Source organism: Anas platyrhynchos, chromosome 4 (genome assembly GCF_047663525.1).
Source record: "Anas platyrhynchos isolate ZD024472 breed Pekin duck chromosome 4, IASCAAS_PekinDuck_T2T, whole genome shotgun sequence".
Lineage (NCBI taxonomy): Eukaryota > Metazoa > Chordata > Aves > Anseriformes > Anatidae > Anas > Anas platyrhynchos.
Window position 1 is genome coordinate 36,177,876 of NC_092590.1, and position 27,125 is coordinate 36,205,000.

At 36.0% G+C, this 27,125-nt stretch overlaps 1 protein-coding gene across 4 annotated transcripts in view; it reads left to right on the forward strand.

Annotated features, from left to right (window-relative positions):
* LRBA (LPS responsive beige-like anchor protein) overlaps window positions 1-27,125 on the forward strand; it is a 391,064-nt gene that overhangs the window by 133,169 nt on the left and 230,770 nt on the right. For all 4 annotated transcript variants that reach the window (XM_072037390.1, XM_072037391.1, XM_072037392.1 and 1 more), the window contains one exon: window positions 26,395-26,561. In XM_072037390.1, coding sequence (XP_071893491.1) covers window positions 26,395-26,561 — 167 coding nt within the window. The remainder of the gene's footprint in view (window positions 1-26,394; window positions 26,562-27,125) is intronic.

The window sequence follows — 27,125 nt, forward strand, 5'->3', positions numbered from 1 at the left end:
TTTTTCATTGTGTGTAAAGGAGAACAGGTAGTTTAATTTGGTAGAATTTTCAGGTATCATATCAGTGATGAGAAATTCTTGTGTTGTATCTGTGGTTTGGTCTGTTTTGCATGCTTCCTGTCTACTGTGCTTGGCTTGTAACAGTGGCATTTTCTAGTTATGCTATTCCTTCTAGCCTTTTAAAATGGTGCTCAGGGCTATAGAAATAGCCTTCTTTTCTTCTGTCGTGCCCAGAAATAGGCACTGTCAGGTGACTTGATTGGAGCTGTTCCATCCCCTAATGGGAACAGGTTTGTGCTGGGCTGCAGACATGCTTTGTAAAGTAATTGGTAGGTATGTTCCTCTTGTGTGAGTGTTGATGCCTGTATTTTGGTCCTAACACTCATGTCGTGACAGACTTACAGGCATGTGAAAGGAAGGACTAGCAAGTAAGTGAAAAGGGGCTTTCAAAACAATTTATACAGCCTTTGATCTGGTTCATTTCTCTCTTTTGAGGACATGTGAGGATGCATAGCAGACTGTGAGCCCTAAGCAAAAAGACTGTTTTGACTAGCATGACTGGTGAGGTTTGGTCTTTTGTGTGCACCCACTTCTTTGATTTGCTGCATCTTCCATCTGTTCTTGGGAAGTGAATTCCTATTGGAATGGAGGTGGTGGTCTTCTGGTCATGAGAGAGACTGTACATGGTCCGTTAAAAGCAATATCCTATCTGCCATGGTATATACCTAGACAGGAGCAATTGTACAAGGAAGCAGATAGGTCACACTTCTGTAAATACTGTCTTACCATATGGAGATCCGTGAGTCAGGGACTTCCTTAACCAGAGATCATGTCTTTAATAAATAGCAGTGTGATTTTTCTGCTGTGAATTTTTCCAGTTACATTTTAAATTTAATGTAAATGTTTTGTATCATTGTCATCCTAAGGCAGAGAATTTCCTTGCTGTTATAGTTGAAGAAAGTGAACGGATCCTTTGTACAACAAAAAGTTTAAGCATTTTAGGGGGAAATAATGTGATCCTATAGCACTTATCCCTGAAGAATGGTGTGTACAAATGCATTTTTAATTGCATTTTAAAACATTTTGTTATTTTGGTAATTACTAGTTGGAAAGCTGCAACTTGTTGAAAAAATTGCTTTGGACAAGCATTGGTGGTTCACATCAGAAGCAAGCTTTACCACCTGTGCTATGTGGAGGAAAGAGATGAGGCTGGTTCATTGAGGGATAAAGATCCAGAGACAGCTGAGAAATGTGGCAAGAACTCTTACCCATTTTTCATTTTTATTCAGTTCTAAAAGTCATGACGAAGATGAGCCTTGCTATATGAATATTGGATTTTGGACAGGTGTGCACCATGGTGATAGAGAAGTGTAGTCTTACAGAATTTACTGGAGAACGTTCTTTTCACTCTTTTTTCCTTCTTTTTTGAAAGGCAATGGCAGTTTTAAAGTAAAAGGCAAAATATCTCGTCACCTTTGAAGTCTGGTATTTGGGGCCTCCAGAGGCAGAAGAAAGAAAATGGAAATTCAGACAAGCTTCATAACAAAGCTGTGTAGTTGTATATTGTTATGTATTACTATGATTATAAGTTATAGCAAATATTCTATAATTTATAACCATAAATGGGGAAAGAACGATCCTTGTAGAAGGAAGGAACAAACTAGGAAAATAAGCTCTTCCTCAAAGGAGAGGCAGTCCTTAGCTGAACAAGTCCACTTTGGAAACGTGATGTAACAAAGCATGTTATGTGCCATTTTAAAAGTTGCACAGGGCTGAGAGGGGATGTTTTCTTGCCAAACATGCATGGAGAAGTGTTCACTGGTCAATTACTGGTCAATTCTTTCAGAGCCAGGAGGAGAGAAGCAGCAGCAAATGGGGCATGTTCACTTTGCCACGTGAGATCTGATGGGGCCTTTCTTCACTGTGATCCCATGTGGGGGGACGAGAACGTTGACAGAAAAATGTCTATGCCCTTTCTATGAAGTAGGGTACCAGAAGAGTGAGATTTTTTTTTTTTTTTTGGCATACTGTTCCAGTTTCTGTTGCTTTAGATAGAGGAAGCTCTGAGTGCCTGAAGCAGATAGATTTAAACTTTGTAAAGTTTTGAAAAGAAATCTTTCCTCCCTATGTCTCTTCAAGGCAAATTCAAGGCAAATCTTTCTTTTTAAGGAACTTGAAGTGTCTTGAGGAGCAGCAAAATCTTTACATCTACTTCTGTCTCTGGTGGGAAGGTGTCTGCCATCTTGGCTGTTTTTGTGTTCCTTCTGTCAGGAGTCTCTCTGTTCGTGTTGCGGACTCCCTTGATCTACATGTCTCCTTTGCCTCTGCAGTCCTTCATGCCAGAAACTTCTTCAAACAGGAGGTGATTAGCTGCTCTCTAGGAAGATGCAATTTCTTGCCCTTTTTGGTGGGCTCCACGTTATGACTCAGCAGTCTGCACGAAGACAAAAAAGTCCTTGTCTGGAGTTCCTGATCATGCCTTTTTAATAGAAGATAATATAAGTACCATAGAGGATTATGAGCAAATAAGTTATAATACTATCTTTTTTTTTTCTAAGCCTGAAACTTAAAAGCTGTTGCAAAAAAAAAAAAAAAAAAAAAGACAAAATAGACAGTATTTTGGAGGTGAAGGATAGGTCTTCTGTGGTTGAATACAGTCTGTCTTATGTCCTGATTTTTTTTTTCCCCTGATCCCTCACCCATGTTTTCACTGTTACCTCTATAGGTAGTTCCATCTATGAACATATGAGCTATGGCTACATAAGAGCCATATGAGGCTACAGAAGGAGCTGAGATACTTACAGTTTTACAGTACGATTAAACCTCAGACAAGCTTGATGAAGCAATATTAGACACGTTTCTCTAGTGAGGTGGCAGTGAAGCACTTATTTTTACATTTCATGTGGAAATGTAAGCATTCCTAATGCAATTTATAACCTTGTAACACTTAAAACCTTACATTTTGCCCAGTGTCTCTGTCATTTTTATGCACAGGTCTCTTAGGCATTTATAAAAATCTCACCCTGAGTTTTGGTAGAGCTGAAAGACTGACCTGAAGAGGAACTTGTTTATGCCTGAATTCTAACAGCTGCTTTCATGTTACCACCTAGTATGCTTTCTATAAATGACCTTGAAAAATCTGGTGATTTGCACTGTCTTAGATTATGTGTGCAAACTGCTGCAGAGTTGGGCCTAAGAGAATAATTGGATTTGGTGTGAGGAGGGGGAGGGCATTTTGTGCTGTAATTGACTTTATTTTATAATTTATGACAAGAGTGCTCATTGTCTTGGATATGCATCCTGTCTTATATAAATCTCCTCATGTATTTGTGTGCGAATATACATATTTATAGAATTTTAAATATGTAAACTTGCAGGTGTTTTAGGTCTGGCATATTCAAGCATCATAAAGTTTCATCTTTCTGATAGAGGTTTAATTTGCTATCGGATAGTGCTAGTGAATTTTGACCAAAACCTGTGATACCACATCTCAGTTCTTGTCGATTTTTGATGAGTTCCAGCAATGTCTTTTTTTCCCCTCAAAGAATCACATGAAGAAATTAGAAAATGGGGGTGATGGTGGGAGTTGCTATACTGAGCCATCCATATTGCTACATATTGCGTGTATAGAGAAACATTGAATAGCACAATATAATTTTCTGGAAATTATCTAAAACACAAGGATTCTTCCCTTGGTTCCTCACAGTATCATTTTTTTTGCTGTAAAATTGAACTGCTTCCATAATTTACAAAGTAACCTACCTCCTCAAAGTGCCATTTTAAAATTTGGTCTGGTGTTGTCATTCTCCGGGCTTTTTAGTTGTACTTCAAATTTTCATCATTCCTAGAAATAAAAAGTGCTGGCATTCTTGTTATTGGCCGTTTCTGTTGATTAACTGAGAATTTCACATGGCTCTCCCTTTGCATTTGCTATAAATCATGCTAGGCAGCTAACTTCTCTGCATGATTTCTCTTCAATAATTAAATCTAGCATTTCCAGCTGCTGTAAAATTTGTTGCCCTTTTCTGTTCAGTTATGTTTTTTCATGCGGAAGAGTTAGACTTCCTCATAGTTTTAATTCTTATTCAGTATCAATTTATAGGCTGTGGTTTAGCTGTAATAAACTGAATGTTTTATTTTATGGCTCATGCTGAGAGAAGAATCTCAATGTTAATACAAGTATTGCTTTGACAGAGGTAAGATACAAGGCTTGGCAAGTCTGTTGCTAGTGACTTGGTTGCAGCTCTTCTGTTTTCTGCAAAGGAAAAAAAAAATCAGTGGTTGAGTTGATTGACAGTCTTCTGTATTCTGAACCTTTTTCCCTTTGGTGTAACTAAACTCTAACGTTTAATGTTGATTAGTATCAGAGGAAGTAGCTAGGAAGTATTGCAAATCAGTTGTGGCAGAAAATCCCAAAGTGAGAGAGAATGTTTTAGAGCCCTTGAAAGAATTATGAAAAGGTAGTTGGTGTCTTCCTAATTTCTGTAGATGATAGTTAACTGTGGGAAAGAAAGTTCTAACCCTTGACTGGATCTCTATTCTCCGTATAATTTTCCAGCCTTTTTAAATAAAGGCTGTTTTGTTACAGAGCTCATGCATCAAATAACCTTTTTGTGACTCTTGCAACGTTGTTTTATGCAAAGCCTTATTCAACACGCTTAATGGCAATGACCTTGTTTAATGGAAAAAATAGTTTGGAATGCTTTCAATTGGTATTTTGTCTAGTAGGGTGGGTTATCAGCAATTAATTTTTAAAGAACTTATGGAGATAATGGATAGTGCAAGTTGTAGGCTACCTGTAGTAATGTAACCAAAAGTTATAGTCCTTTGTATTGTCACATTTCATTTTTGCAATCTTATGGAAGTTCAGTGTATCTTTGCACAAAAATACGGCTTTACACGTATTTTATGTAAGGGCTTAATTCTAGCACAAAATTACATTTTTAAATAAATGCTACCTTGTGCATTGGGTAGGTCAGGCATTATACCACCATCTTTTGGTAGAAGAAAGAATTTTTTTCTTCGATTTCTAAACACATTTTTTAAACTATTGTAAAAACTGGAAACTCTTCAGTGCTGAGCATGGAAGAGTTTTTTTCTTCCATTGAAGGATTAACTAGTTTTGTACTGCTACAATGTGTTGACAAGTCCCAAACTGGAAAATTAAATTTCTTATGTTCCTGAGGTGGGAATTGTTTGGAGTTCTTGTTTCATGAGTCAAAAAATAGTGAAATGAGAATTCACTTTGTGCTTGAACATTTTAACATCTCCCCTTTGCTCTGGGAACTGTGGGAATAAAGTATGGCTTGGTTATGAAAGAAGGAATGAAAACTTGTGGTTTCTCTTATGCAGTGCTTTACTAGGCAATGGGAGAAAAAGGAATGAAAACTTGCACTAGAATGCTGACACATCTTTTTTGTTATATCACACATTTAAATCAAAATACAACAAAAACAACATGTCTAAGAGCTACGAAAGATATAATATTTTTGTTTCTGGGCAAGCTTAAAACAGAAATTTTATTTTGGAACCTCCTATAAACTTTTCTGATGAAATGAAGTAATGTTATTTTCATTACCTTTTTTGGATATTTTTGACAAATTATGCCACAAATTGAAGAGATAACCAGATTTCTTTGAAAAATTAGACTTGATCATGATATTTTACTGCTTAAAATGAGCGTTACAAATGTACAAGTTCCGTATTCAGCTAAGCAGGAGAAAACTGCTATGGTTCATTCTTTTGTTAGTACTTAACAGGCTGTTCAGTTTTTATAGGAATTGCAAAGTATCTATTTTTCTTGATGTTTTAAAAGATTAAATAGAAAGTGTATATGGAAACAAAAGAGTGGATAGAAGTAATTAAATAACTGTGATTCTGTGAATTACATATATTTAACTGTTGTGTTTACTCTAAAAAAAAAGGGGGGAATTGAATTCAACAAAAATACGTCTTGGGTTTTAAAATCTGTTGAATATAGATATGAAGTAGACCTACTAGCTGTAGGTATTTCATATTATAATTTCCTGTTCTAGTTTTTCTAATGCAAATTAAGTTTATTGCTTTGTAATTGTTTAGCAGTGTCATGTCAAGATTATTTCACATTTATAATCTGTTGTTTCATTTATATATTCAACATAATCTGAAAAATATTCAGGAATGTGGTATGGTTATGAGTGTTTTCTGCTCATTCTTTTATGATCCTAACTGTGTGAGGTTTGAGCTTTTTTGTTGCTTTTACGTATTTAATACATCTACTTATTTCCCACTTCCTGCTAATGATCGACTTTGCTTTGTTTTAAAAACTTTTTATTCCCTTGTGTAAGTATTGTTACAGCTGATTATTTTCACTAGAGATTATTACTGAGTTTGATTAATCTACTCTCCTTCACGCTGGAAAGCTTAATGAAACATGATCTACAAGTCTTGTTGTTTAGTGTTTGTAAGTTCTGAAAACCTTAAAGGTAATAAATAAATGAAAAAATCTCAGCCAGAAGGAGACAGACTGAATTCCTGTAACTGCTTACATTTTACAGTATTGCCCTGCTCGTTCAATGGTTGAATTGAAGCAGAATAGATATGAATACAATGGAGTAATTAAAAGAAAGGAGAGGTGTGTTGTATGCTGCTTTTATGCTCTGTATTCTGCTGGATTGGCGGCAACAGGCATCTTTTGCTGTGTCAGTGCATCTTAACTGTTTTTTGTTTATTTGTTTGTGAGTTCCATAATCACAAGTCTGACAGGTACCACATAAAATCTAGAATAACCATTGGCATATGCTTAAAAAACTCAGACATAAAGAAGGTAATGTCTGAACAGTATTTTTATTAGCAGTGGTTTCCATTTGTTGTTTTTGCTCTTTAATTACCAATTTTAAGTAACACAGCTCAATTTCAAGCTTGCTACTTAATAAAACTCCCCCAAAATAGTAAAATATTTTTTATATATACTGTAGAATACATCTTCCTCTACAGTTGACTTAATGAGCTACTTTTAAGAGGTGATGTGTTAGGAAATAAGTACAGAATTATGAATGTCTGCTCTCATTAATATGTGCAGGATTTGTGTATGTCAGTTCCACTCATCACAGATAATTATTTGTGAACGCTGTCTTGTGATGGCAATTGCTCAAATACTCAAATGAACATCTTTTTAGATGGTGGTATCTTTGAGTGACTTGAACTTCGTTTTGAGTCAAAATCCAAAGTCACTTATAATGTTAACACAATCCACTTGGAAACACCATGCCTTTTTTATTCATCTACATAATAAAGTTCCTCTTCTGTACAGATAAATTGTATGCTGAGACGTAAGAATATCTATACTGGGTTAGGCCAAAAGTCCATCAAACTCAGTATCCTGTTTTTATCAGCATCAAATCGTACGTACCTAGGGACAAGTGTAAGTACGGTGCAATTATATAGGGATGCTTCCCTGGTTTTACCCAGATGGCAGGGATCACACTTGGCACAAAGATTTGTATGGATTTTACCTACTGTCTTATCCCCCAGTCAGCATTTTTTATGTTTTTGTTTTTTTCTCACTACCCTAAATGATGGAGAACTACCAGGAGAATTTGACTCCAGTCATGTCTAAATATGTTTAATAACACAGTGGGATTTGACTGGTGATTTCTCTCCACTTCAAAGACTATTCTTATTTTAAGCCTGTTTCCTGTGTTTTAATTAATTTTTATCCACACAGGGGTGTTCATTCTTACTCTACGGCTTCTTGACTTTCTTTAAATATCTTTTTGGCATTCAAACAGTGGACTTTATAAACTGGATCTTTCTTGTCTGCATCCCCAGTGACTCATTCAAGGAAATCTAATGAAGCATGACTTCCCTTTGCAATAGCCGTCAAGACTCTTGCCAGTGTGTTTATTCCATTTTTTTTTTTTTAAACACATCTACTTATTTGTATCTTACAAATTTCAGAGTTCTTGCCATTTAGTTTCCTGCTGTCCTCTGGAGTCCATTTGGCACATTTCATTCTTCTGGCACTAAGGCAATCCGTACAAGAATGCTGTAGCTAATGGCTCAGCTGCTTTCATCCCGAAGTTCTTGTAGATCACCTGAGTGAATATTGTCTAGCAAATGACAGTTGGTCACTTGCTAGTTGTCTTTTATAACTTCTCTACTAGCACTTCTCTGTGGTGGTCTTGTGTTCCAAGAGCTCTTTTTATCCTTTGATCATCTGTTAGATCTACAGACACCTTAGCACCTTAGTTTTCCTGATTTGTTTGAAAAATAACTTATTAGTGTCATTTATGCCTTTTCACAAGTATTCCTCCAGCTCTTTTGGCTGGCTTAATTTTGTTCTTAAACCTAATGTGCCATAGTTGACACATTTTTCTATTACCCTTGTTTGAACAGGCTTCTTGAAGAATAACATTTTCTTACAGCCTTACTTTCTCTGCAGTTTAACTATTGCAGCTTTTTTTTGGTCTTCTGAAAAGCCGTTTGATGGGAGGCATACATTTCCTTTGAACCTCTAATATTGTATCTTTTTATACAGGTTTTTGTGCTGTCCATAAAAACTATTTCTATGTTTGGCTGCATCTTTTTATGTTCATGATCTAAAAGCTAAGCTAGCTAGCCAAGAAATTTTTGCTTCAAATTATGTGTTCCCATCAGAAATGTTGTCGTTCTCACCTATTCATGAAAAATAAATCAGTAGTGTTTACCTTATTTATTATTTATGTACAGACTTTCGTGGAACCTTATGCAAGGCAGTGATTCTAAAGTGCTCTGACTGAAGTAATAGATTTTGTACGTAGTGTCAATTTCTAACATTGACTAAGCAAGTGTCCTATTGTTGGATAGGAACAACAGTTATTTGATTGGAAATTTTCTTCTAAAATTTTTGCCTAAAGGTAACTTGCGTTACTGATGTGCTTCTTTAAGAACAATGTTAGGGATTGTTCAGCTTTCAAGAAAAAACACGACAGTATTCATCTCTCCGATGTACTTTCCCATAGATAGGTTTGACCTAAGTGAGAAAGATGTTGTGTTAAAACAGTTCTGATACTGGTGCTGACAAGGTCACAGAGATTTTCAGGGTCTGAACGCATGAAGGTGGTTTTTCTCAGTATTCCAACTGGTAGGTTGTACCTGTGTATTCTGTTAAACTGTAGCCTTTATCTAATTTCTTATTATATGGTTATATATGATATGATATGTTATTATATGATGATTATCTTTTGGCTTCAATACTTTTTTTTCTGTAGCTCTTATTTTTTTGAATCTATTGTTTATCACATTTCACTTCATTTTCCTAAGACGAGAGTTTTACTCTTTTTTATTTTATTTTTTATAATATGGTGTCTGCATATTCTAGATCATCCTAGTAGTTCCCTTTGTGTCTGTTGGAAGATTAATTCCTACTGGAATATGAATGAGTAAGAATAATCACACTCAGTTGAGCTTATCATCCTATCTCAAACAGTGGATACTTCGGGACGAGTTTGTTGAAAGGGCAAGCATAGTAACATTTTCCCTGACTATACTCTCATAGTTCTGCAGTTCGGGGACTTAAGATTCTTATGGTGCCAGAAATTCTTGCACAGTACCCCTTAAGGGATCATTCCCTCATTTGCATGGTAAATTCACATAGCCTTAATTGTCGCAATACTCTGCAGCAAAGAGTCTCACTAAGTTAACCACAAATTGTACTGGCATCTTAGTTTCACGCTTGTGTTATAACATACCTTTTCTCTGGTAGGGACTGGAGTTGGAGGGGGCACAGACAAACCAAAATTTTTTGGACACCTTCTGTTCTGTTGATGTTAATAGAATAAATCGTTTGCTGTTAATAGTTCATGACTTCACACAACCCCATTGCTTGGACATTTATGGTTGGAGCAACAGTTGGGAAGCTATCTTCAGCTGTGTACTGCAACAAGTGTAAGTGAAGGGTTTTAGTGGTGTGCCAATGGCTTCCGGGATGAAGCTCAGGAAGTCCTGCAGAGGGTTCTTTGCTTCCTCATACATATATGATGAATATATATGTATGTATGTATACACACACACCTGTAACGTTATCTGTACAGAGCAGAGCATCCCTCTTGGATCTGTTTGAGTAACACAATCTGCTGCTGGTTCTAGTGTGTGGTAGTCGTGGTGTACAGATTCAGCAGATCTGTGGTATTATGAATTGATGAGATTTTGCAGATACAACAAGATTGCAAGTCCCTAGAGTTTACCAGAACCTGGGAAACTTTCACTTACTACCTTCTCAGCATGTACTTGCCCTCTCTTTGGCCTGCTGTTTTCCTGGTGACAATCTTGTAATGAACTATAACTCATTCACAAAGTTTCCCTTAGAAAGGGTCCTTTATACCATGATTTAACAGGATTCTCCTATCCCTCCTGAGTCCTTTTCTTCACAGTCTTGAAAAAATCCTACTTTTACAACATTATTTCATCTATAACTGTGATTCCAATTCTGGAACCTTCCAAAATGTTTTTAGTTCTGTTGTATTTTCTGATGGAAGACCCAAAACTGCACACAGCATTCTAGATGTGAACACACCAGGAATTTATAAATGCACATTGTTTTTGGTGGTATTACCTTTTCTTAGCGGTTCCTAATTTTTTATTTTATTCCTGCATGTTGGCTTATTATCCCATACAAAGCTTATGTCTTCATAAAATTCTCTCTCGTTATACTGAAATCTCATTATGGCAAAAAGTAGGAGTGAAGATAGAGGTGAACTCAAACCCCATTGTTTTATATCTAAATTCAGATTGTCTTCTAAATTTCTTTTATCTACAAAGAAGTTCCTGTGTTTTGTTCCTATGATGACTTGATCTTTCAAGGTCTTTTTCCAGTTCCTCACAGCTCCTTCGTGATTTTACAACTCTGAATAACTTAGTGTCAACAGCAAACTTTTGTCACTTATTTATTATTCATTCATTCTTGAGATTATTTATTTATTTTAACTTATCTGTTCAACAACCTGAAACCAGAATGAACTGACAGGAATTATACAGCTAGTGTTAAAATTGGACTAAAACCTTAACATTACTTTCTTGTCTCTTCTTCTGGAATTAGCTTATTATTCTTGTCATTTACCTTTCTTTTGGCTGCTTTGTTTTGCTGTTCTTTGGTGAAGTTGACCTAGATAAGTGACTGTACTTTACTAAGGGCTTAATGACTTTTTAAATCAAAGTAGTTTGCTTCCATCATTAGAGAATTTGCACTTACAGATGTTTAAAGAGCTTTCATGTAATAAAAATTTGAGGTATACTTTTGTTGTTATTTGTAAAATTAATATTTGCATTCAGTATAAAAATATAAATGTCAAAACACTTCTGAAAAAATATGAATGCAACATGACATGATAGTTCAAGTTTTTGTATACCTACAGGAACCTGAAAGTACTGTGACACTCTTCTTTGTTTCTGCTAAAACAGAATGGTGAATCAAACAGTTTATAATAACATTAAGTTACAGATAAAACATTTTCAACCAGTCTTTATAATTCCAGAATTACTGGAAGCATTTATGTCTTTGGATTCTTCCATCAAGGCACAGGGAAGTGAATTATTGAAAAGATAAAAATAAATTTGTTTGCTTTCTGTCAGAGTTCATATCCACAGCCAACCTTGATAGAAGACCAGAATGATTTAGACAAGTTTGCTTTGGAGATTCATAACATATGCTTGCTGGACAGAATTGAGTTATCTCTGCTCTGGAGAGTAAGTTATTGTAGCAGGAGCTGACAGAGATGAAGATAACTGAGGGAAATTCAATTACCTTTTAGTGTTTTCCTTCTAATAGGATTCTTAATGTGAAAAAGATCCTTAGATGATGCGCCTATGTTGCTTTGTGAGATCTGCTTTGATACCTGCATCCAGAATAAAGTGAACTCTTCTTTTCAGGCCTCCATTAAGGATGAAATATGCATCTGCTTGCTAAATGGGTGTTAACTTTTGATCCAATGTATTGTCATTTGTAGCCCAGATATATTTGACAGTCTTTTGGCAGTAGCTTTGGATATTCTCTCAAATACAATTTCACTTGTTTATATATATATTTTTTTTTGTGAGAAGCGTGTTTGTAGCAGGAATCACGATACTTTCCTTGTATTTTAGTTCAATTCTGCATGTTTAGTTGTTTCCTTTTCCTGGCAAAAGCACTTGAGCTACAAATACTCCTTATGACTGACCTGAGTTCAGGCTGTTGGGCTGAAACCATCCCAGTTGGCTACAGCTGGATTTCATGTGAAACCTCTGCAGATCTGAATTTACTATAGTTTACTATAGTAAACTAGTGCATACAGGTATTAAGATGTTACTGTTTGTGCTACTTCTAAAAAATTCCCTTTTTGATAATGGGTAATGGTAGATATGAAAATTTAGAAGTGAATCTATGAAGCAATCTTATTCTGTAGCTGTATATATGAAAATGTACCACATACGTTTGCGTACTTGCAATATGCTTTCTTTTACTGACCCATTGAAATACTGTATGTAGCTGAATATATTTATGTGCATGTCTTCCACTATATTTTATTTTGAATATCCTGAACCTTACCAGCTTTAAAAAATAAAGTTCGCTTTTTAACTGGAGGATTTATTCCAACTGCTTGCACGCTGATATTTCCATAAAAGAGAGAGCAAGTATCTTCATGATAGATTTATTTGCAACCCCAGAACAGGTTTGGATGTGCCTAAAAGCCATAGCATCCCTGACCTATAGATGTTACTGACTACTTAACTCTTGCGTTGACCTATGACTTCTTGACTACGTAACGTATAGATACACTTGTTAGCTTGCTTCCAAACAAATAGTAGTATGCATGTTCTCATTTTGTAGTTAAAGCAGTCTTCTCATTTACTTAGGCAAGAGAAAGTTTGATTCAAGTAGGTTTATTTTTCGATGTTCATGAAAGGTGGCTTATGAAAAACAACTTTGTTGGCAATGTGGAAAGTAATTATGTTTCACATGAAGATACCGAAACATTTAGTTAAGCTCACCAGTACAGTTTGAAGGCATTTAAAATAAAGGTTTTCAATGTTACTTTTATTTCTCAGTCGCATAGGTTATTTTTTCTCATTCATTTATTGGAATATTATTGAGAAAGTAGTGGAAAATATTACATCTATTGTAATAGTTCATCCTGAGTCAATATTTCTTACTCCAATGCAAGTTTCATCCTTTCATTGATAATACTCTGTTCTGAATACAAAATGTTGTTGTTTTGCTGAAATAAATACTTCTGTGAGTGATGGTTGTAGAAACAATAATTGTTTGAAGAAGTATTTTGTAAATAAATCGTGAAAACATCTTTATCTTACGATAGATACATAATGCTTGAAATCAGCCTGGGATCCAGTGGGGAACATGGTGGAAAACTGTAAAGCGCTGGTGGACAGTATTCCTGTTAACTTTTTATAACAGTAGCCTTTTATTTCTGAGTAGACCTAAACAGATTTCCAGGAAAGGAAACAACGCTAATCCAAATTCTTAATAGCAACTGACAAGTCTTTTCACATTGCAGAACAGGGGAATGGGATAGGCACTTAAGCTTTTCATTTTAACTTTTCTGATACATTTTTATATGGAAATCACTACAATAGATTTTTTTGAAAATCTGTTTCTTCCTCCCCCCTCTTTTCTGATTATTTTATGGAAATGTTTACAGAAAGAGTCCACCTACTGATTTTCCACTTTCAACTGTACAGGAAAAAAAAAAAAAGAGCCAATCCTGTTGTACAGAGATGGTCTTAGATTATGAAAAGGAAGCCCTGTCAGTTAAGTCAGTCTTTGGATGATCACTGTGTTAGGGAAGATGCCAAGTGACTTCGAGAGACCTTTGGATTTCACTGTTAATCTGAAGTCCTACTGGAAGTGTCAGAGTCAATTCTTAATGAGTCTTACTGTTTAGAAGAACAAATTGTCCTTGCTATTCTGTTTAGCATAGGGAACAATATAGGTTTCCTGATACTTTCCTCACCACTCTTTCTCCTTCCCAACTTTCTTATTTGTCTACAGTTCTTTTGTTCATTTACTTTTTAAAAAAAAATGTGTTCAAAGATCTCTGGCATTCTAAAAAAAATAAAAATAAAAAAATGTCTGTTTCTTGGAAATAGAGCTTGGAAGGAGATGATAGTGACTATAAAGATGAGCAGTCCAAGTGCTTTGGATATCATACTTTTTTTTTTCTTAGTGCCTTAGTGTCAAGAAACTGTTTTTTGTCAAAAATTCTTTGGAGTAAATTATGGGTCAAAGTAGTGATGCCAAGGTTATGGCATCATAAATAATAACTGACGTAATCTTTTTGGATTTCATCAAGGCTTTTGATATTGTTTCTCACAGTATCCTTCTGGACAAAGTGTCCAGCATACTGCTAGCCAAGCACATAATGCAATGGTTAAACGATTGATGGGTTGAGCTCAGAGGGTTATAGTAAATGGGGTTATATAAGCCTGGTGGCCAGTCAGTAGTGGGGTTTCACAGGGCTCCCTTTTAGGGCCAGTTTTCCTTAATGTTTTTATAAATGGTCTGGATGACACCAGACTCAAAAGTGTATTTAGTAAAGTTTGCTGATGATACTAACTTGGAAGGAGTTGTTGACTCCCTTGAGAGCAGAGAGGCCTTACAGAGAGATCTTGACGGACTAGAGGGCTGGGCAATCTCCAGCGGCAGGAAGCTTAAAACGAACGAGTACCAGATTTTGCACCTGGGATGGGGTAGCCCTGGCTATGCATATGGACTAGGGGCTGAGAGGCAGAAGAGCAGCCCTGTGGAAAGGCATCTGAGGGTTCTGGTTGATGGTAAGCTGAGTCAACAGTGTGCCAGAAGTGCCAACTGTACCCTGGGGTGCGTCAGGCACAACATGGCGAACTGGTCAAGGGAAGGAGTTGTCTCACTCCGCTCTACGCTAATGCGGCCTCACCTCAAGCACTGTGTGCAGTTTTGGGTACTGCAATATAAGAAGGACACAGAACTGCTAGAGAGCTTCCAAAGGAGGCCTATGGTAATGGGGCAAGATTATGAGGAGTGGCTGAAGTCCCTTTGTTTGTTCAGCCCCGAGCAGAGCAGGCTGAGGGGAGGCCTCATGGCGGCCTGCAGCTCCCTCACAAGGGGAGCGGAGGGGCAGGCGCTGAGCTCTGCTCTCTGGGGACTGCGACAGGACCCGAGGGCACGGCATGGAGCTGGGACAGGGGAGGGTGAGATTGGATGTTTGGAAAAAGTTCTGCACCGTTGAGGGTGGTTGGGCACTGGGACAGGCTGCCCAGCCTTGGTGTCACAGTGCTGAGCCTGCTGGATTTCAAGAAGCGTTTGAACAATGCTTTCAGACATAGGGTCTGATTTTTGGGTGGTCCTGTGTGGAGCCAGGAGTTGGACTTGATGATCCTTATGGGTCTCTTCCAACTCTGGATATTCCATGATTTTATGTTTCTATAATAGATTTTGAGATGATCATACTTTGTTCATACTTCCATCTTTTTTTATGTCTGTTTTCGCAGAAACATGAGATTTAAATCTCATAAAAACTATCCTGAATTGTGTGTTGCCCACAGAACAATTTGAGATTCCATCTTTAGTGGTTAATAATAATTCTTGCCTGAGAAACATTTTGTAGAGGTGACAGACAAAGTGAGCAAAACACTAAATTATTGTATGGGTTATTAACGTTTTAGAGAATACTTGGAAATTATGAAAACAATTTTCTCATAACGTGGGATTGGAAGTTTATAATACTCTGTCAGGGTGCCATGAGATCTGGCAGTGCCCTGCAGAGAGGGTAAGTTGGGCACCCACTGCAGTACCACGGCTGCCAAAGCGGGGCCTCATCAACTGTCCCTATCTACCACCAACCCCAAAGAGAGCAGGGCAACCTCAGCGGATGGCAGCCGTGGCCCACTGGCTATGACCCCTTGCCATAGGGCAGGGCCAGCCTGAGGCTAGGAAGCCTGCCTACGTTGTGACTGGTGGTCTGGAAGGATCAGGGAACCCATGGCAAGGTGGTGGGGCACCAGTAGGACTGCACCATGGCCTCTGGCCAGCCTGTGGGGCAGTCTTTCTGTTGCCACCAGTGGGACAGGGCCACTCTTCGCTGGCTTTGTACAGGCCTTCAGGCCTGGAAGAACCTCACATATGCCACCCACAGACACCTGTAAGTTGATATACATGTAAGCTAATGCCTGTATTATTAGTCCTGAGCATGTCTAACATTTACAGAAGAGGAAGTTGGATATTCTGACTTCTGAAATATTGTTGCTTATTTTTTCTTGCACCGCCTGCTAGAAACTCCACATATTTCATTTCTAAGCAGTTGTTGATAGCCTTGAAGACAGCATCACCCATCTTGGCATTGAACCAATACAGTTTTGCAAGGCAATTTTGTATGGTCAGTGGCAGAGGAGGACGGAGTGTTTCTCAGATAATTTTTAAATGGCACTTGTTTGAAGCTACTTATTAACTTGAACTATTAAAATTAGTCAGAACTAGATTATTGGCTGGAGTGTAACAGAAACTGTTAAAGTGCATAAAAAATGCTGTTACGTGGCTTTTTGGTATGTTAAGTAACTCACATGTGTTTTATATAAAACGTTTTAAATAATTTCAGTAGTTTTCATTTTTTTTTTTTGCATGCTTGGTGGAAGCTGGTGATTTTGATTAGTCACTGTACTTTCTTTCAGTACCTATAATATTAACGAGCAAACAAATTCAAATCAAATTCCAGATTCTTGCTTTAAAATTCCTCATTATTGGTGTTGCTTTTTTATCCTATGTTGCTGTTTTTGCTCCCTACTTGAACTGTTATGTTTAAAGTTTACTGTTTTACATTGAATTAAAGTCAATTGATGAAATCTAGTTAAGGAGGATTTGCACAGTTGTACTGTGTAATCTGTCTTGTGCCATTTCAGCAATGTCCAATGAGTTCAGCTGTTTGTAACAAATGCTGATACTATTATCCAGGGCCAGTATTAAAATGCCTTCATGGTGTTTTTATTTTTTTGGGGGGGAGGAGGGTGAGGAGGGAGGGAAGAAAGAGAGGAGGTGAAACAAAGGCAAAAACCCTTCACTAGCTAAACTGAAACAAAGCCAAAAATAGAACTTAACAAGAACATCAGACCCTTGGAATAGAAGGTTTCGCAAGTTCTTTTGTTTAATAATGAAATGGGAAATAAAGATAAATGGATCTATGTTCTTCTTACATAAATGAGTATGTTTATGGGATATTAATTCAATATTTTTTTAATAGTGAAAACGAAAGATATTTTCTGTAGAAACCACGTAGTGCTTCATAGTACTTTTTCTGAAGGTAACGTCTGTGGCACTTAAAATACTGACTCTTGCATCACTGCAGTCTTCTCACTTAAACCAAGTGAAAAAGAAAACATAAATTTTAAAGCAATTCTTATGGAGTATTTGTAGTCCCTTGTTCCATATTGTTCAGTATAAGGTTCTAGAGTTGTATGAGTGGATGTTCTTAACTTAGAATGCTGTACATTAAATCAGAGTATATTGTCATCTCACGTTCTGAATAGTCTGAATATTTAAGGTGCTGTATTTTTATGGATAATAAAAATCACACATTAGTTTTAATGAGAAATTAAATTACCATCTCCCAACAATTTTTAGAGCCAGCTATGTCAACCTTTTAAGGGTGGTAGAACTTTTAATGAATAAAATGTAAATTGAAAAACAAACCTATTCATACCTATCTCATTCTCTTCTGAACATCCAAAATTGTGTTACATAAATGCAGAACAAATCACAAATAAAAAAAACACCATTCAAACTCCTATGCTAGTAGGAATGAAATATAACAGACAGACTACTGAAAAAAAAGCAAAGGAAATTTTAAATTTATAAATTTAAAATAATGTACTTTTTATGGTTTGATGCTATAGGAATTCTGAAAGGAAGTTTAAGTTAAGGCAGAGGTTAAGCTGAAGCTGGGATTGTGACTGCTTAACGTGTTTCCAAGGTAAATGGCTGGGAATGATTCTAAAGAATAACTGCTATAAAAGACCGTATTTAATCATCCCTCTCATTTGGTTCTGGATTTTTTTTTTGATCTTTGCACTTGCATCATCTTAATCAAAATGTTCTGCTTTTAAAATAATCGGTCATTGAAAAAATATTTTTTTCAGACGTCTTAGCTTGCCATAACGTGAGGAATAAGTTTGGAGTGAAAGTGAAGATCTTGAGGATTGTTCAACAGCACTGAACTTTTTGTTTTTAATTAGACTTCTAAATAAAATCCTCTATGATCCTTCATTTTTTCCCCACAGATGCTCTGATAACCATTTGAAATTCCTCTTACAAAAGAAGTCCTTAACACTTAATGACTAATTAAAATGTTTCTGCAGATACAGATGAAGGTGCAGTAACTTAATGGCAGAAACTATTTATTTTTTTCCTGTGTGTTGAAGGGGAAAAGCTTTGCCAGCAAACGTGTTTGTCCTGCTTAGCAGTGTTGCTCAAGGATATGTGCTACTCAAGGTGATCATTCTCCTGTGTGAGGGAAAGGTCCTGAACTGTCAGAAATCTAGTCCACTAAATTAGCTCTTGGGGCAAGCATTTTAGAAGCTGGTGAAGGACAGATAGGTTACTTTTTGGGTCACGAGTTCATGTGCATTTCTTAATGTTTTTTAGATGAGGTCTTACAAAAGGTTTGCAAAATATGCAACAGAATACTTTTAAAGCTCCTTCTGTCACTACTGCAGAATATGTGATCTACCACAATTACCATCCTTGTGTATTCCTTTATTTTGTGTGCTGATGGCATTTCTCCCTTATTTTCCCTTATCGTCTAGTGAGTACTAAACTAGCATTTAGAGTAAAATACCTTCAGAACATTCCTTGGATTCTGTTGTCAGAGAAATCAGATTCTGTCATCAGAAAAAAATAATAGAAATGTATACTACAAATATTTTTTTCTTTTCATTTAGTACCAGAATTGACATCATATGGAGTCCAGTCAGGTCTGAAATCAACTTGGTATTCAAAGTACTGACTCTTTATTAGAGATGTAATTCTCATTGACCTGTAAGCAGTCATGGCAAGATAGAAAACTTATGCCTAAATGTCTTGTTACCTCAGATTAATATGGTTTCTTTGTTCTTTGCTCATGAGCTCTATATAGGAACACACTTTCCTGTAAGGTAAGAATTGAGACAATTAACGTAAGTTGTATTAAATTCTAGTATAGATAAATATTTATAGCTGTATGTTTGATAGCTATAGAAGCAAAATAATTTTATCTTGTGTGGACAGCTTTCAGTCTGTTATAGCCAGAGGCCAAAGCCACATTTATGAATCAAAATTGCACGAGGTATTTTGTAGTAAGGCTCCAGAATATCTTTCGGTTTATCTTGTTACCTGGATTAATCTGTCTGGATCTTTTTTTTTTTTTTTTTTTTTTTGTGGCCTCAGAGGTTGACTAGAATAATTACTTTTCTTGTTTTGGGAAAGAATGGAAGGAAAAAGCTTTTTAACGTAAAACATTTAAAAATCTTGCCTCTCTTTATTTCTAATTTTCAAAATTTCCAGTTTTTCCATGCTTTGGGGTAGTAAAATTTCCTCACTGTCAGGAATGTACCTTTTGCCCTCCTTATGAAAACTGATTCTGAATTTGTCCAACACACAATTTGTGAAATTATCACTCTTTATGTAGAACCTTTAAGAGCTTTTTAATTAATAAGTGACACTGTTCAAAAATACTCAGTATTATCTGTCCTCTGTTCTTAGAGACTTCATTTAAGGCTTAAATGTGCTTTCTGAACTGCACGTGCCTGTTCAAGCATAGCTCCTGTGCCAAGACTTGGTGCTGCAAGTTGTAAAAGAACTACGGTAGTAGAAGGATGTCTGGAAATCTGAATCCTTGAGCAGTAAATATTTGGGGCCAAAATTGCTGGGCTACTTTATTACCTGCCTTACAGATAATAAAGGTCCTCATTGTGTCTCGGTAGAGCAAGGCAATTGGAGAGGTTGTGGTGGCAGTTGGTGAATAAGGACATTTTGGAGCTTTAGTTTGAACAGAAAGAAAAGCTGGCGAGTACGGAGAGTAGGTTTGGGATTTTCCCTAGGCCAGTCTCCCCTACACCCTTGGAGTCTGTAACTAAGTATTGTATTTCTCTTATGGCTGTTAAGAAGAGAATGGTGGCTAAGGTATCTTTAACTACTGGCTGCAGACAAGGTAACAAGCTAATAATGCTTTGCTTTGATTAAGTGATACAAGTCTTTGTATTTGGCCCACCTTGAGACATATATGTCTACTTTCACATGATTAAAAAAAGGTCTCCTCCACACCCTCCCCTTTTTTAAAACTTAAGTTGTATAGAAATTATGATATGGAAAGACTGCAAAAACAAGTATCCAGCAGTTTTCAAAAATCAGAGCAGTGCAACCATAATTTAACCCTCACTAAGAATATGTAGTGAAGTCTTAAATCATGTAAATATTTCTTATTTGTTGCACAGACTAGATGTTCCTTATAAAATAAATGATTTTTTTTAGTTCCAGAAATTTTTCATGGATCAGATTCATGTGTTGCGTCAGAGTAGAAGTTTAGTGAATATAGTACTAATCTCCTTGATGAGGGTGGTGTCACAAAGTTGATGCAGTGTGGTGGTTGGAAACAGTTTAAAATCCTCACAGATCATCAATGACTCATTCTTTGCTAAACATCTGATCTGAGACCACAGACCCACCTATGCAGAAATGCTGAGCTTTACAATTTCTAGAGCATAGCATTGATTATTTCTAGCTTGACAAATACATTGTACCTGGAAGATAAAGACCCAAGGGATCTCAGATGTAATGCCCAGGAGTAATGATTTTAGCATCTTGGCCTGTTTTAAACAAGAATAGCATGAAGAGACTGCAGACATAAACTGGATTTGCAAATGAGAGAGGGGAAAGTGCCGTAGTGTGTGCTTTGAGATTTGCATGCAAAGCATTTGGGCATATATACAATAAGAACTGGCTTCTTGGGTTAAAAAGGAACATTTCTCTTGGTGTATTGTTTGTGAAAATGGTTAGCAGTGATGCTTAGAGAGTTAGAATATTGACATAATGTAAGGCATATATAGCTCGTAGCAAGGAGTAGGGTCTTGTACTTGTTTGTGTGAAGTCTTTGACTCTGATTCAAGGGTGTGCCTGTTGCAGAAGTAATAGGCAATTAGTCGAGAATCAAAATTAAAAAATAAGAAACAAAGTAAGGGAAAGGTATATGGTACTGCAGAAGAAAACTGATGTTATTTATTTCTGTTCTTTACTATTTATATATTGTTAGTTATATTTACATCCAGTTGTCTTGTTAGTTCAGTTCCTTTACCTACTCTGCTAAATAGGGTTAATTTGAAAGATGCAATCTTTGATAAAAGTGCTGTTGCTTAGTGTTTAGTTGGGTTTTCTAAAGCTTAGTACTGTGAGACTTAAAGGTAAAAAATAAAGCTGTTGACTCAGTGCAGATTAAAACCAGATGTCTCTTGAGATCCTTGCCTTTCTGTCTAATCACTAACCCAAATTAACTGACTGTGGTAGGTTTTTTTGTTTTTTTTTTTTTTTTCTTCTGGTCGTGACCATAGTGTTACCAGTTTGTTTGGTATGATCTAATCAACAGCATAACAGCACTTTTTCCTGTCTTGGAAATTTTTAAACGTGTGGGGTTTTTTGTTGTTGTTTTTTCTCTCCACCCAGAACGTCTGGCATGTTCCCAGGAATGTCTACAAAAACACATTTTAAATTTCTGTTTTGTTTTGTTGCGCATTTATATTAGAAGCAATTGATTTAGATTCAGATTCTTTTTAATCTGCAAATCAGATAAGAGGCTGGAAAAGTGGATAAATGAGGTTTGGAAGACTATAGGTTGCTGAGATGAGAAGCCATTGCATTGTGTTCAGTCCATTAAAACAAGAAGAAATAGAAGAGATATTTTGATAAGTGTTCTGCTGGTGTTAACCTTGATGGCTATTATCGGGGGGATGATGCTATATCTATTTCATTGGCTTAAGCTTTTTTCATGCTGAGAGAAATCAATACTTTGAGTCGTTGGATGACAGAGGCATCACTTCAGAATTGACGGTGGCTGTCAGACGTTGTCATTGGTTGACTTTTGTTTGCTGTTGAGGTTTTAAGCTTTCATTTTTCTAAGTCTTATTCAGGAGTCTTTGTAAGATTTCCCTGGGTAGCATTTTTAGTCCAGACTTTAAACTTCAGGCCAGAGGTCAAGTGCAAAGATCTTTGAAAGCAGAGGATTGAGGAGCTCCTTCATTTACTGAAATATCCTTATTTGTAGGGAATTTGCATTAGTGGCAAGGCTATGTGTTATCTTATGGATGACTTTTCCTCTGAAATGACACCCACAGAGATGGGTTGTTCACAAAGCAAGTAGCTTTTAGCCAAATTAGACAAAGGAACTGGCATATGTCAAAGTGTTCAGTGATCTGAGCTGATGAATAAAAAAAAAAAGGTGCAATATTGATTAAAAAAAAAAACACACGCCATTAAACTTACATATAGTTTGCAGAAAGCATCGTGTTGTAATTTTGAGACTGCGAAGTTGTACATGGAAATGTTACCATGCAGAGGAAATCTTTTACTTTTAGCTTTATTTGACATTTTTATAAAGATCAAAGATAAAACAGTTCAAAAAACACTAGATTACTCCTCCTTTTCAATGTAATACAGAGAGGCAGAACATGATAATTCATCTTGTTTAGTTTATATTGTAGTAGTCTGCATACAAAATAAGTGTATTTTTGTATCTGAAACTTGCCTTTGGATGACCTTGTGCCCCTTTAGAATTACTGTTCCTCAAAAACAAATCTGCAGATAACCTACGTGTTCAAATAGCCTGCAGCCTAGTTCAAGGAGGGAACAGGAGAGGAGAAAAAAATTCTCTCTTCCTCTCTGTGATAATGACAAAGGAAAAGGTTTTTGTTCTATGCTGGGTGAAGGGTGGAGAACCAAGGGTCTCCCCCCGCTCTGTGTCATATCAAAGGATTCTGCTTCATAAACATGCCCCACTTACCACTTTAATTAGACTTTTTTTGGTAGATAACCTGTGGAGTGGATATATGAATATATATTTTTCTCCTTTCAACATTTTTGTTTCATCGTGAGTGTGACTGTGCAAATGCTCCACAGTACTTTTGCAGTTATACTTTCCCAAACAGGTAACAAAAATTATGTAGGCCAAACCAGTAATGGAAGGAGGGTTTGTCAATTCCTTTGCATGTAACTGTGTATCTAATTGTAAAACTGTATTCAAACATGACAGGATGCATACTGCAAGTGCAAGAAACCAAATAATAACAGAAATAAAACTGTACAAATCAATTTTTGAGCTTGTGCACAAACAGAATTCAAGCTGAACTTTTGTTTTACATAAATAGAATAGTTGGGATTTAGTGTGAAATATTATCATATACCACTTGATGTCCTGGTATTTTATGCCTGGTGGTAGCTGATAAGATGAACCTGGAGGCATATGGAAAATTAAAAAATACAACAGAGAAACAGGGAGGCTTTTAGTGCTTTTACAACAGTCCCGTGTGACTGACTCCTTTTGGGATGGATCTCTCTGTCTTGTGCAGTGGAGCCACCGTCTCTTTCTCTTACATTAATAATTATTTGAGGCTGAAAGAGAGAGAGAAAAAGTTCTTGTCTTTTTCTGAAGATTGGTCATTTTTTATCGGGTGAGAACTACTGAACAATTAAGAATTCAACTGTAAATTAACGAGTCACCTGCATGACCAAAGAGATCCATTAAAGGATATTGGGAAAAGGAGAACTCTGACAGAGTAGACCACGCAAATGACAGAATAGGTTAGCAACACCCAGTGAACTTCCCAGTGAAAACTGGGCTTTAAATTTCACTAAATATTAATTTTTCTATACTGGTAAAATTTCAGGGTTGTTCCTTACAGGAAAGCCAAAGGATGTTTTAGGACGAGATGACGTTAAACCAACGTTCTTGCAAAACTTTCTTAATGTTAGTAACTATGCGTATGCACCTGCCGGTATCTGATAGAAACGTGGCTTCTCCCTGTTCTTGTTTGCAAAATACTTTCATGGTAAAGTGTGTGCAGTGGTTAAGAGTCCCTCCTGGAGTAATGTTGTAATTCTATGTAATTCTAAGAAATTGTTGCACGTGGGAATCTCTCAGTTCTGGGGTTAGTTGCAAATTTTTGTTCATAATTTATTTGCTGAAAAGTGGAGTGCTATACATCTCAGTTTCGTAACAGACGGATTCTGTTTTCATGGAAGTTGTCAGGACAACAAAATGCCATTTTTCCTTCATTTAAATGTCACACCTACACTCTGAAAATCTTCGGTATTTAATGAACGATGTGTTAAAAATTACATTGTAAAGAGACTTTTTTTTTTTTATAAAGAGGTACAAGTTCATTATATCTTTTACAAAACATTCTAGTTTGATTTCCATTTTATCATGTTTTAAGGTCAAATGTGACTTTAATGTTCCATAAAGAGACAGAGATTGATAATGGGGAAAGAATAACCCTCTAATGTGATTTATATCTATGGATTTTATGTCAGATATGAAAAGTTGCTGTTCAAATTGTAAAGGAGGATCCATTAAAGAGCACTTTAAAACATTTTACTACTTAGCTTACCTTATACACTTGTTTTTAGAATTCTGCCCTTTCAAGCAACTTAAAAATAACAGCTTATCAAACATTTACAAAGTACTGAAAAGAACTCAGAATCATCATGGGTGCAAAATAGATTTTGATGTATTGGAAAAGACAGGTGTATTTATAAAGGGCTAGAAAAATCTTGTTTAGTGTAGGTTATGATTTAGCCATCTTATGTTTTTGTGAAGAGGGGTGGCAGAGTGCTTCACGTGTGAGTACAAAAGCCAATTTTTGATGTCTCATTGACTTGGAAAGTCAGCTGCTTATTCTTCACTCTTTTTGGATGTCTGTTCATCAGGTGAGCATTGCTCTGAGCTATGGGAAAAATTAGGAGAAAATGTGTAAATATATTAGAATTGTTAAAATAGGTCTCAAAAATGTGTTCATCTGTTGGTACTTTTTTTTTTAAATTTAATGTCTGTGAAAATCTACACGATCGCAAATTTTATTTCACGTGTGTTTTTTCCACATTTCTTCCTTTCCCTCATTTTAGATGACTGAACCTATTTTGATATATATATATACAAATAAAATCTATAACCTGTTTTCTTATTTGCAAAAATTTTCTATTAGATATTTTGTATAGATAAATTTATATAGAAAGAGTATTGCTACTGTTTTAAACATAAAAATTGTTATGATATTGTGCTGTTATCGAAGCCCTAAGCAGTAATTGTACTAGTGTCTGCATCAGCTGTGCTTCACAAAGAAGCAGCAATTTTTTTTGTTGTTAGACAGACATTTGTGTCCATTCTACTAACTAGATCATAGAGTAATCCAATCATTGACAAAGGCTGAAATGCTTTGTCTGGCATATGTGATCTGTGGAATTGCCAAATGAAAACTGAAATTAGAAACAGGGCGTGCTGAAGTGGGGAAAAGCTTTTATTGTTTCCTTACCAGTATTTGAATTTGTTCTGTGTCTTCACGTACAGTGGTTTGATGAGGGGAGGATCTAAATTTGGTGTCCATTTTTTTGAGTTCTCTATTAATAGACACATTTTCGGAAGATCAAGAAAAAAAACATGAAATGATAGAAAATGTAACAAAGAATCTTCTGTGGTTTTGCTTTCTGTTTATATGTATGCCTTTCAGTTCTTATTTGTTAGTTTTAAGTTTTGAGTGCCTTGGAAGATAGAATATACTTATACAACAGGTGTAGTACAGATTTTAAAAAAAAAAAAAAAAAAGCTTTCCTTTGCTGGCCTGCTAATATGCTGGACATATTCCTTCCTATGTAAGGAAGCCATCTGGTGAAGACAATTCAGTCTTTGTATGCGTTTAGTCTCCTGCCCAGCTCAAGATATGCATATTTTCTCCATAGCTTTTATAGTTTTATATTAATGTAAATAATAACAAATGGTTGGCTACGCAAATCCAGTGGACAGTTCTGGAAATGAAGTAGACAGCTAGCTGGCATTCATGATTCTGAAACTTTCTTCTCTGTTTACTATTCACTTTGTAGTAAAATAGAAGTGGTTGCGCCTATGTGTTCTATTATGCAATCAGGACACTAACCCGTTTTCCAAATCTTGAGTGTGTAAGGTTAAAGAATTGATGACAAACCAAAATGCTCTGCTTGACTCTATGAACAGATTTACTGTGGGCAGCTGCGTAATGCCTCAATTCTCAAACCTGTAAAATGGGGCTTATTCTTAACTCTCTAAGTGTTTTTTTTATAAATGATCAACTGTTATGTGCCTAAAGTTCCTACAGGTGGTATAATTAAAATGCAAAGTAGTAAAGTTTTTATTTTCTTCTTAGTCACTGTGTGCCCAGTATTCTGCTGACAAACGGGAAGAAGAAAAAATGTGTCATCATTTGATAACAGCAGCTAAGTACCGAGACCAAGTGACTGCAACTCAACTAATACAGAAAATTATCAACATCCTGACAGACAAGCATGGAGCCTGGGGAAGCTCTGTGTCAAGGTAAATCATTTTAAAAATATTTTTTAGAATTGGGATATGCTCAGCTGTAATCAGATGATTTTAAATTAGTGTCTTATGGACAAATTTAAGGGTAATTTTTAAAAAAGTTTTTTAAAGAAAATGATAAAAGGTAAAATTAACATGTCTGCTTTAGTATAAGTGGAAGTTGGAGAGCTACTGTTTGTTAGAGCAGTAAAAAAAAAAAGTGATTCTCTCATGGCTTTAAATTTTTGCTATGGTGACATGATAGAATTGATTTTGAATTTCCAATTCTACCACTATCATATATTTGAAAAATAATTTTAACAAGTCGATATTTTTCTAGCTTTCTTCATGGTGCATTGTGTAGTTCAAGGTTGAACCATGATGTAGTATGTTACTTGTTTACTTTTCTTCCAAATAAAAATAAATCAATAAATAAATGAACACCTTTTTAAATTAGAGGGAAACTATGAATTCTGTATTAGTAATTTCAAGGTGAAAACAATACCACAAAATCTATTATCTTGTTGGAATTCTCAGTATGTGCCTTGATTATGATGATAGCTGTTTAGCTGTGACTTG